At 38.0% G+C, this 12,631-nt stretch overlaps 2 protein-coding genes across 8 annotated transcripts in view; one reads left to right on the forward strand and one right to left on the reverse strand.

Annotated features, from left to right (window-relative positions):
- Nucleotides 1-12,631, reverse strand: part of zgc:101583 (uncharacterized protein LOC494104 homolog) — a 191,339-nt gene that overhangs the window by 146,934 nt on the left and 31,774 nt on the right. The gene's annotated exons all lie outside the window — the stretch shown is intronic.
- diaph2 (diaphanous-related formin 2) overlaps nucleotides 2,776-12,631 on the forward strand; it is a 419,173-nt gene continuing 409,317 nt past the window's right edge. For 6 of the 7 annotated variants that reach the window (XM_057348934.1, XM_057348932.1, XM_057348937.1 and 3 more), the window contains exons 1-2: nucleotides 2,781-2,874; nucleotides 3,406-3,736. In XM_057348934.1, coding sequence (XP_057204917.1) covers nucleotides 3,650-3,736 — 87 coding nt within the window. In that variant the 5' untranslated portion in view covers nucleotides 2,781-2,874; nucleotides 3,406-3,649. Of the gene's footprint in view, nucleotides 2,875-3,405; nucleotides 3,737-12,631 lie in introns of all 7 variants that reach the window. The other variant, XM_057348933.1, reaches the window with a different exon arrangement.

The following is a 12,631-nucleotide window of genomic DNA, read 5'->3' on the forward strand; positions in this document are numbered from 1 at the left end:
TTTTTGTCAGGTTTGCTTGTAAATAAATGCAGACGTATGGCTTTGTCTTTTGTTTCTCACAACTCAGAGGCTAATCATTTTCATTCCAAGCTTGGTGAGATTTTACAATTAGAACAAACAGCTGTGACTGTGCCCACCCTCTCATTGCTTAATACAATATGATACTGGAAACCGTGTCCTATTTATTGTACAACTTTTTCCTCAGACATTTTAATTGTGGCCCCAGTAATGTCTCTGTGCTTGAAAGAACTTTGAATATAGTAAGATGAATGTAGTAATCATCACACTGCTGTAAATGAAAATCAGCTGTTAAAATTCCTTTCCAGATCTCTCTTCCTGGTCACGTGTGCAAACGGCTTAAGGAAAGTGGCCCTCGAGCAGAATCCTCAAGTAGCTGGCTACTATGGAAACCCATAGGCCTGATTCTTGGTGAGGTAAAGCATACAAGTGTCTGTGGACAGTTGATTACAACCTCATATGGCTTTTCTTAGACTGAGATCACTCATATTGATGAGTCACATGTGAGCTTGGCCCGTGTTAACACTCCTTTTCATATGACTGCAAAAAGAACAGTAAATTATATTTGATATGAGTACTAATAGTGAACGAGAGACATAAAATCTCCACAGGTCTATTTTCGTTATTTTCGCCTGCTTTTCTGCCTTCACTTATACTATAAATGACAATCTTGTCTTCATTTATATACTCCTTCATGTCCTTCCTCTTTTATTTTCTTTCCGTCATGCATCACATGAGGTGTTTTTCCACGAATGGTGGTTAAATGCCAAGCACCAAATGGAACAATAAAAGCATTATAACAGCTAAAAAAAAGTAGTCCATATAATTTTTATGGTAACTTGAGTATGAGAAATAATGTTTCAATGATTTGTGAAGAAGCACCTGATTTTTATCTTTCAAGTTTAAACACTAAGCATGCAACGAATGCAGCAAAACAAGAGGAGGACAGTGTTTCTAATGCTGGATGGAAGCCAGTAAATGACAAGAAGTTGAAATGCTTACAGTTGTAAAGAGGCTGAAATGGCAGACATATAAAAAGCACCCACATGAAAAGGTAAGCTGTTTTGAGCAGAGTACCTAATCAATCCAATTAAAGTGTCAGAATATGATCTAGAACAGGTCAATGAAATTCCATTACAAGTCAGCCTTGCTGGTCATTTCACAGAATGACACTGGGGATCACTTGACAGCGTCTATAGTGAACATGAATAAGTACATAAGTGTCAAATGAAAAGCAACTTGGTCTCATATGGGCAAAATAAAATGGTGGGTCTGAATCATGTGAAATCATTGTCCATTAAAATGGCCCTGCATAGATCTGTCATTACATGGATGCATAAAGTATATGCATGTAAAACGCTGAGTCACTTAAAAAATCTCTGAATTTGCTTGAAACATGTTTTGTTATTTAAACGTGTTATTTTTTTACATATAATAGTTTTTTGTTTCATTTAATTGCTAACCAGGCTGTTGAGATCATGGTTATAGACTGCAATTGCACAGAACAAAATACTAAAATTTCCATGCAAGAAAACAAATCAATCCGACCATTTACAACAATGATTATTATTTCCTTTATTTAACCAGGAAAAACACATTGAGACTTCGCAGTCTCTTCTTCCAGGGAGACCTGGTCAAGACAGCGGCACACAAAGTTTCACACAAAACATAGACAAATAAAGACAAATAATACTCTGTACTATAACTAACAAGAACGTGAATCAAGAAAAACACTTACTGTACAAGACTCTTTTAAAACAGAATACTCAGAATACAAAATACATTTAAAAGTACATACAGGTGGTAGAGACTCCAGTTTAAGTGCACTTTGTAAATCATTCCATGCCCAAGTCCATGCCTCGATTAACAAATATAGGCAAATAAAAATATTCTAGAGACTGTAACACAGGCTTTTATCCCATTAATTTGTATATAATGAATGCATTGTTATTCAGAAGTTTTCTCCTTGCATTATTTTTTGTTAACTGTTGGTCAGAGCACAAACCAACGACAACAATGGTTTGGAGCTATCAGTTCATGGAGATTGATGTCAATAGCCCGAATTGGATGTTTATTAATAAAAAATGTACTTTTTGTTCATCTGAAATCTTGAGACGAGTGTATACATGAGTGTGCGGGGTTTTGTGGGTTGTCAGCGGGTGAATGCCCATATGATGGAATTTCATTTACATTACATGGGGATATAAAAATTCACTACCTGACCACGTCACACAGATCGGATGACATTCCAGTAACCAATCCATTTACACATAGTGTATATGGACAATACGATCCACCCAACGGATGAAAGTGACGCCACACACACAAAAAAAAGCACCAAACCAGCACAAACTAAAACTACCTTTATGATTTAGGTGTACATTTGATCCATTTTTTATGCTGGATGTGCAACTATGGAGACGTGATGTGACCTTTATTTTCTATTTTATTATTATTTTTGCTTTATTATTTAAATGAATATTATTTATATTGTTTTCTGTTATAAGTCTGTTTTCTTCAGATACACCCTCATTAAAATATATTTTGACACCAGCCTTATAATAATAACTCCACTGAGCGCACTGATTTGAACAGCTTTGGAAATCATATTTACTTTTCACTGAACCCCATCCATGTACACAGCAGTCAGTACTTTTTTCTAAAGCCGAAAGAGTCTCCACCCAATAAATGGAGAAAACCCGCCTCCACTGTTGGACGTAAAGAAAAACTGACCAATCATTGCTCGAGTCTTCCCAGCGTGTGGCCAACCGCGGACGTTTTGGAAGCGCCGAGAGGCGGAACAATAGTGGGCCTGGCTCGTGTTTGGTTGTGTGGGTAAGCCTTGAATGAGATTTTGTGAGTTTTCTTTATTATTTTGCTACTATTTTGCTGTTTAATGTAATTTCGCGATGTCTGTGTGAGCAGGATAAACGTTTCCAGCCAACGTCTTTGTTGTGCTCTTTTACTTTGCGCTTCATACCGCTGGGAGAACAGTTTCCTGTGTTAAAGTAACCGCATGGATTGCAACGGTCATTTCGCTTCTGAATAAAATAAATTATATGCTCACTTTATGAAATATTTTGCCGTGTTGTGTAAAACGCACAGGCATTCTCTGACTTTTTACAATGCTCTCTAAACCCTTTATCTTTGTTGACACTTCACAGTATTATATAATTGCTTGTGGCTTTGACGTTTCAATAATAAACTGTAACGTTATATCAAAAAATGTACATTTTAACACCTTGACACTAAATGGTCCTAAAGGTGACTCTTTAATGTCTTGGTTAGCCTTACTTGTCCTTAGTTTTCACAGCGCCATAATTCCATGTGCTGTAATGTTGTTTATACTTGCGATATGTAATTTATACCTTGTTGGTTTTCTGGTAGACTGGGTGGACCACAGTCAGAGCTGATTTGGACTGGACTGATTATCACCACACCTCATTTTGGGGACAAATTTACCGATAGGGGCTTACATCATAGCCCACTGGACACTTTCATCCAATTACATTGCATGGAATAATTCAGGATCCATATCTTTTTCATCGATGGCATGGCTTTTGAAGAAACTTGATTTTTCCTGAAACGTTTGCAAAACTGAAAGTTACTGTTGAAGTAAAGAACTCCAAAGATGGATCAACAAGCAGCTGGAGGGGAGGATCCAAATAAGCCTTCCAAAAAGAAATCCAGTGAGGATGAGAGTAAAAACAAAAAACTGGTATGTACCCCCCCTGATTTCAGTCTTTTATGGTGTATATTATTCTTGAACACTGAGGTTTGCATAAACTGAAGATTTAGGCTTTTCCACAATTTTCTCACACATTTAAAGATTTAGTAGTTAAAGGAGTAGTTCGCCTTCAGAATGAAAATTCTGTCATTTACACTACATGCCCTCTTGTTATTTCAAATCTGTATGACTTTCTTCCTTCCGCAGTACACAAAAGAAGATATTTTGAAGAATGTTGTTTACAGCGCCCCATTCACTTGCATTGGTTACAATAGAAGTGAATGGGGGGCTGTGCTGTTCTGTTACCAACATTTTTCAAATTATCTGCGTTCTGCAGACGAAAGAAAGTCATACAGGTTTGAAATGACAAGAGGGCATGTAAATGATGACAGAATTTTCATTTTCCTTTAAATCCTTTACTTTTTAACCTTTAGTAATATTGGTCAACAAAGTTACTGTCAACCTTGGAGCATGTTTTTACTGCAAAGATTAACTGTCTCAGCATTCCCCGGTGAAGCTGTTGAAACTGTCAGTACACTACGTCACAGGACCCTGAACCCCATGCAGTTCACATGATAATGTGCTGTCAAAACACCCTCTGTGAGTTTGGTCTGAGGTTTGCTGTTTGTGACAGCTTTCAATGACAAATACATTTCTATTAACACACTTATTGAAGCCTCAGTTGTGAAACTGGAACTGTTTGTTTCAGTTCATTTTAGATTACTTTTTGAAAGTTTTATAACATGTGAAACATTTATTGACATGCTGACCTCAGGGCAAAGAGAAAACCATATGTTACATTGTTTGTTTTGTTAAGTGTCCGGCATTAAGCTTGTATGGACATCTAATGTCTTATTTCAACACCAGTCGTAAAAAGCAATTTGCTGATAACCAAAGCACATGAGATATTTGATACATATGAGATATATATGAGATATGAGATACAAGTATTGTTTACTGTTATTCTGTGATGTCAGTGCTATGTTGTCACACTTAGCTTGTCAATTTTGCTAAACAGCCTTATCATATTTCATAATATGCCACTTTTATTGACCTGGGATTGGTTTGCTGACTTCTAATTGTGTAAATACTGGATGTGGGTCAGTGTCTATTTCAAGTTGCCCACTCCTCAGTCCTCATGCATGTATTAATAACTTTTCAAGATGCCCTAAGTTCATAAAGTTTACAAGATTGCAAACAACACATGCACCCTTATTGTCAGTACAGATATGGAGCTTGAATTGTAGATTTTACAAAGCTGTCTGAAGATTATTTACCCACCCCACTGCACTCTTCTTGAATTTTTGACAAACTCTACCTAAAACACAACCTTCAGTCTTGTCAAGTTATATTGAATTAGCTCTAAGACACAAACTTTTCCCGTAAGGTCTCGGATAGAGCTTAGCATCACAGTAGGACTACAGATCAAGTGAGGTCAGGGAGAGGTAGCTGAGTGTCTAGTCTGTTTAATCCATGTAAGAATTGTAAAGTTACTTAAGGGCATGTCCCTTGCTAAATGGCAATGTGGCTTTTTTGGAAGCTGCAGGAAGCTTACATATTTTAGGAGCGTTTGTAACTAAATATTTTTTCACTGTTGCCCAGTAAATGGCCGCACTGCTGACCCCTGGCAGAAATTAATCTGTTTATGAGCTTCATTTGCTTCGTGGAATGTAAATGTTTGGGAGTCAGATGGGGAGATTCGGATAGTTGTTGGTTGAATAATAATAATAATAGCTGGTTGAAAATAATGTGGTTGAGATCCATGTTTTACTTTTTGTGTCCCTTTTATCTCACGTAACCTGTAATGCTGAGGTATATGGGTGTGTTGTAATAAGGAAGGAAGATACACCTCAATGAATGCTTAAGGTGTGACTTTTGAAATTGAAAACACCCCACATTGTGTTTATTAGTGTGGTGGTTCTCAGCCTTTGGTTTGTGGACATCTAATGTTGTGTTTCCATCAGTCAGATGTAAACATGAACAAGTTTAGTGAATCATCACTCATGTCATGTCCAGTGTATATAAAACCTGTAAAGAATAACAGTATTTACTAAGGATCCCGTACATTCATTTAGATTACAACCCAGCCTACTTTAGTCAGCGATGAATTAGTCCTGTGTGAACCATTCTTCTGGGTGAACGCTGATGTCACACAGCCTCTTTTGCACACTAGTGATCTCACTGTTACACATCCTGTGGATGATTTGGTTCCAGGCAAGTTCCCTGTTGCCTAATTCTGCTGTTTATTCGAGAAGCACAGAACTTCTGCTATTACACAACAACTCCTGTTGAAGGGAGGAAGTCATCATGACCCAAAAGGTGGAGATACAAATCTCAAATTGTGCATTCTTTAAAGCTGTCTTTCAGTGCTGAGTTTACCAAGTTTGTCTGCTTTGGAGTTTTGCCTTTTATGGTAAAGTAGTTCAACTGAATGTATCAACACATAACAAACTGTGGTTTAAGTAGTTAAACTGGAATGATGGTGAAAAACAAACGCAGTGATTTATGCAGTGACCAGATATCTTGACTGTGCTCGTGAAGCCCGTGTGAGTAAATTCCCAATACATTCCAGAATTGAATCCTTATGGGTGAATTCATTTGAATGAAAGCCATCTCTGGTTTTATGCTAAATCTGTCCTGAGCTAGATTAGAGGAAGGTTATAACCCCTGGATCATGCTGAACGTTATTACAGTGTGTTAGTTTCTGCAATGCATTGGGGCTAATCTTTACAGTCCTTTCGCAGCATCAGATCCACTGGGAGAAACATAGACGTAAGAGGAAGGATCTAAGAATGCATCCTTTGTTTACAGTGTTTGAAGAGGGGATGACATCACAGTGCTTCTGTGATTGGGCCAGAGTCTTAGACAAACAGTTTCATCCAGTTCAGTTTTGTTGAATGTTGAAACTTAAATTTGGTTAATATGTCAGTCTGTTATGAAATTATGGTTACGCACCCTACTTGTGGTTTGTAGATGAAAGAATGTTGATCCAGCAGTTATGAAATGTATTCATATCCTCTTGTAATCTAAAAGAGATGTACGATACTAGATGAAAGCATGGTAGTGGAATGGAGTGTTCCAGAGCAGAGTGGAAGCGTACCTCTGTTAAATTCCATTACAAATGAATGAATCTCTTAAAATAGACTATAAGCTTGTCTGCGTTACATAACATGCTGTAATAGAGCCCAGCACAGCATGTCTCTGTGTGGTTGTGTTGTAGATGGCTGGACTGTGGAAGACTTGGTTTGTTTGTTATCAATGACCCAGATTTCACTGAGAATTTAAAATGACCCTAGGCTACCTGTGCTTAAGACCAGGGGTGTCGTGTATAAAAGTTTGCATAGATTTCATCATTAAAGTGTGCATACAGTACATGTCATGCAGTCAAGATTGTCCATAGGGTGTGAACATATACAGCAGTTCATTTTTTAGTGTGCATGAAAAATTGCAATGCAACTGCTTGCTCATCTTTATTTATCACAGAGGTATGAATGGGCAGATTGTGCTTGAGAAACAGAATCAAATCATATATTTGACAGCCTGAACAGCTTTGTTTCTTAAAGATAATTGAATTTATTTAAAAAAATCATTTTATTTTGCTCAGCTTGAGTGTGTTTTTAAATACACTTGTTGTTCACATAACCTTTGATAGGAGCATAGTCTCTTCTCGTGAGAAAGAACTTATCCGAGACAGCTGTGGTAACTTTCCCTAGAACAAATGTATCAACTGGGACTTTGATCGTTTTTTGGCCAGCGAGTTCTCCCAGGCCAAGTTAAAAATATTGACTGTAATGTTTGATTTGCAGATGTGCCAAGGTTGTTAACTTCATCATTATTGATTACATAATGAATGGGGTATATGTACAGCGCTGAAAAAATGGTCAATGTTATTTTAAAACCTGACCCAAGGTCTTGGTACTTGGTATTTTTTACCCATGCTGTCAAGCCAGATATGTCAGTTAAAAGCTCTTTAGTACTATATATTTTTTTCAATGTATTTAGTAAAAGTACATATTATATAGTATTTTAGCATGCAATTGTCGCAGAACTACATTCATAAGAGGTTTTTGGTTCACTGGGCTGGATCTACAGTTGTGACACAGATGAACAGTCATGTGTTAAACAGGGTCACTGCATTTGCATCAATGTCAAAAACAGCAATTGGAACATCCCCAGCATAAGGTTCAACCTAATATCAGTCACACTGCACTGTGGTTATGTGTTTAACACGTGCATATTTTAGTACTCTTGTGCAATTTTTGAAGTTAGTGATTTACAAGCTGCATATTTAAAAATGTTTGATCGGCCATTTGGGTTTGTGTCTGTATGGCTGGCCATTTTAGACTCAAATTGTATGGCATCTCAGAGGGAGACCAACAGGAAGTAGAACACATGTGTCGCAGGGACAGGGGAAGGGAAGTGCTTTAGTCACACTAGGGGGAAACACAGACTGACCATTCTGACATCACCCTTTCAAATATATGTTTCTGGAAAGCTAGCACTGTCTTTATAATAACCACATTGTGATGTTATGAGGCATTTGAGATTTGCGGCTCTGAACGTCTAATTACGAGTGGGTTTTCCCATCCTGAATCAATCACTTGATTGCTGTCCAAAGAATGCTGTACACACCAATACGTCTCTGTGTTTAGTGTGTTCTGTAGCCTTAAACTGAAGGACATGTTTCAGAGAAACATAAACATTGGTACAGCTTTCCTGAAATAACCAACACACAAAACATTTTCCCATGTAAAGTCAACCAAATTTAGTTTGGGCTATTTTTTGGGGGCCCCTATTGTTTTGAAGTCATCCGTCATAGCCACAGTGTGCTGTACAAAGGCAAATGCCTAAACATTTGATTCTGATTTGCAATTTCGTTTTATTCTTAGAATGTATTTGTTTCATTCAAATGAGTGTTTTGCCATGCGTGTTGACAACAGTGCTGCTTTGTTTGACTGGTTTAATGAATGGACTCTTTCTTTGTAAAGACATCTGTCCTGCTAAACAGAGGCATCTAGGATATACAGATTAAGCGAGTTTAAGCGAGTTAAGAGAGTTTAAGAAGACAGGTGTCAAACAGACAAGTTACTGTTACATTGAATAATTTGAATGCATTGATTAGTCTAATTCAACATAAAATGAACCTAGTTTAAGGTAATACCGTTTAATGTTGTTTGATATTAAATGTTATTATTTGTGAACTTTTATGTAGACTCTAGGTTGAGGAAAAATGCAAAGCATTTCGTCAGATTGTTGTTGTGTGTTTCAGAACTACATGTAGCTCCACTGAAACATTGATTCATTAACTGAAAGGTCACGTACCTCAGTTTTACATGCTATTTATTTTCTGTTAGAAATTTACATGAGACCCAAAGGATTGTTGCTCATTTAATAGTACTGTATTAACAATGATATAATTACTTTCCTCCCACATGCATAATTATTTGGGCTTTTATCAAAATGCCTTTGCCCTTAGCTAATGATAGAGAACAAAAGCCAAGGCAGTAGTGTGATATCTGTTCTTTTTTCAATGTGTGATTTTAGAGGTTGAAATGTCAGCATCACTCATGTGGTTTGAAGCTTGGTTTAACAAAAGTGATACCAGACTTGTAATAGAGATTTACACAAATAAGTGTTGAAGTTTTGATGACTCAGAAAGGAAGACGGATGCGGCAGGTGTGTTGTCGAACTTAACATCTCCTTCACATAAAAGGCAGCGGTTCATATGATTGCAGTAGGGCTGAAACGATTCCTCGAGTAACTCGAGTAATTCGAATACAAAAAAATCAACGAGGCAATTTTTGTTGCCTCGAAGCCTCGTTTAATCCATTTAACTACAGTTAGGGCTGTGCAATTAATCGAAAATAATTGTAATCGTCAATTTTGGCCTTCAACAATTACAAAAACAAAATAATCGATGTAAAACGATTATTGTGCTGCATTCCATTTTGCAAGGATCCTCTCTTTTCTTGTGGTATAAATCCACAACGCACCCCCTTCCTTTACAGTTGTTCAGCTGTGCTATTTCTTTACATTTATTTTTCAGTTGAATTCACAGTTTAAAAGCCAAGTTTTTTTATTTTTCTATGTTGTTTTAAAACTTAGTGAGTAATCATGTTAAATAATCGGGATCTCAATATTGGCCAAAATAATCGTGATTATGATTATTGTCATAATCGAGCAGCCCTACTACAGTACACACGGAGCACTGCGTTTCCCCACGGACCGTTACTACTGCCGCACAGCCCGCTAAACTCTATTCATGTTACAGGGCTCTCAAGTTTCACGCATTTTAGTCTGTTCACACGCTCGCACGTATTTCTCATGCTGATAAATAAGTGATAGCTTATTGAAATTTTTTTACTTAGATTAATTTTTACTTGATTTTACTTAGTTTTAGTCTATTTTGCGAGTGAAACTTGTTTTCCGGCTGCATTGAGTCCATCTGTCTGTTCTGCGTGTCTGAGTGAATGAACTGCACAGTTTAACGTGCTACACGTTTGTCTGCGTCTGCGCTTTGTGAGGACATGAACACATGAACTTCATCCCTAGAGTTGCTCTGAGAGTTTATTTCAGAACATTTTACTGAGTGAAGCTAACACACAAAATAAGCGTCTTCCGACGACCTGCCAAAATAGAAGTCTGGTTAACTATGTATTTTTATGTGGACAAATACACTCACCTAAAGGATTATTAGGAACACCTGTTCAATTTCTCATTAATGCAATTATCTAATCAACCAATCACATGGCAGTTGCTTCAATGCATTTAGGGGTGTGGTCCTGGTCAAGACAATCTCCTGAACTCCAAACTGAATGTCAGAATGGGAAAGAAAGGTGATTTAAGCAATTTTGAGCGTGGCATGGTTGTTGGTGCCAGACGGGCCGGTCTGAGTATTTCACAATCTGCTCAGTTACTGGGATTTTCACGCACAACCATTTCTAGGGTTTACAAAGAATGGTGTGAAAAGGGAAAAACATCCAGTATGCGGCAGTCCTGTGGGCGAAAATGCCTTGTTGATGCTAGAGGTCAGAGGAGAATGGGCCGACTGATTCAAGCTGATAGAAGAGCAACTTTGACTGAAATAACCACTCGTTACAACCGAGGTATGCAGCAAAGCATTTGTGAAGCCACAACACGCACAACCTTGAGGCAGATGGGCTACAACAGCAGAAGACCCCACCGGGTACCACTCATCTCCACTACAAATAGGAAAAAGAGGCTACAATTTGCACGAGCTCACCAAAATTGGACAGTTGAAGACTGGAAAAATGTTGCCTGGTCTGATGAGTCTCGATTTCTGTTGAGACATTCAAATGGTAGAGTCAGAATTTGGCGTAAACAGAATGAGAACATGGATCCATCATGCCTTGTTACCACTGTGCAGGCTGGTGGTGGTGGTGTAATGGTGTGGGGGATGTTTTCTTGGCACACTTTAGGCCCCTTAGTGCCAATTGGGCATCGTTTAAATGCCACGGCCTACCTGAGCATTGTTTCTGACCATGTCCATCCCTTTATGACCACCATGTACCCATCCTCTAATGGCTACTTCCAGCAGGATAATGCACCATGTCACAAAGCTCGAATCATTTCAAATTGGTTTCTTGAACATGACAATGAGTTCACTGTACTAGAATGGCCCCCACAGTCACCAGATCTCAACCCGATAGAACATCTTTGGGATGTGGTGGAACGGGAGCTTCGTGCCCTGGATGTGCATCCCACAAATCTCCATCAACTGCAAGATGCTATCCTATCAATATGGGCCAACATTTCTAAAGAATGCTTTCAGCACCTTGTTGAATCAATGCCACGTAGAATTAAGGCAGTTCTGAAGGCGAAAGGGGGTCAAACACCGTATTAGTATGGTGTTCCTAATAATCCTTTAGGTGAGTGTATATTACTATTTAATAGTAAAAAAAGAAACTAAAACTAATGTCTTATTTACCTTGTTTTTTCATTCCACTTGGTATTTAAAAAGGAAATATATGATAAAGGGAATGAGTAGCTATTAAACATATTAAACAAACTTTCCTATAAACTAAATTATCTTATACTATATTTTAACCACTTCAAATCATATTTATCACTGACAAAAATAGTGTAAAATACATACAGACTAAATTATTGTGTTTACATTTGTAGGTATGTCGAAATCCCGCTCCATATTTGCTTCAAAATGGGTCGCAAGAACTCGTAATCCAAGAACCCGTAATCCAAAAAATCCAAGATCTCGTAATCCAAGATCTCGTGATCACAAACGGAACTCACTTCCTTGAACTGACCATGGCATGTACCCTTTGTTAACGGACTCCTGAAAGGGCCCTTCGTGAAGGTGTACACTTTAGTTTGGAATGCCCGTACAAATGGCATCCCTTTCTCGAAGGGCCCTTTAAGGGCGCATAAATGCCGTTTGGAAAATGATGATCACACAGCATGATGAACACAGATGATCACAGCATAACTAAATCTAGTAGCAGAGTTATTGCAAGGTATTTTCAGTGCATATCCATATATCCATATATCCTTTGTTTATACCTCCTCGTCTCAACGGCTATCGTGGCCCATGGTTGCTTAGCGACGACAGACGCCAGGAGAGTGCAAAGTCCAGTCGCTTTGGAAAAAAAGGAGGACGCAGTGCAGATCGCGTTTTCCGCACGGTTTTAGACGCGAAATGTAAATCCGGCCTAAGTGTGTAATGTATAGTATAACGCTGATTCAACTGCACGACTTAAAACATTACTGTGATATACGCCACGTTAATTTAGGGTAATTTGTGAAGAAATTCAAATTACTTGGATGCAACAGAAACAATATTCACCTGAACAGCTGATAAATACAGCTATAACAGCGGCACAGCTCCTAATGTGGCTCTGTAGGAGGAAA

This window comes from Triplophysa rosa, linkage group LG13 (genome assembly GCF_024868665.1).
Source record: "Triplophysa rosa linkage group LG13, Trosa_1v2, whole genome shotgun sequence".
Classification (NCBI taxonomy): domain Eukaryota; kingdom Metazoa; phylum Chordata; class Actinopteri; order Cypriniformes; family Nemacheilidae; genus Triplophysa; species Triplophysa rosa.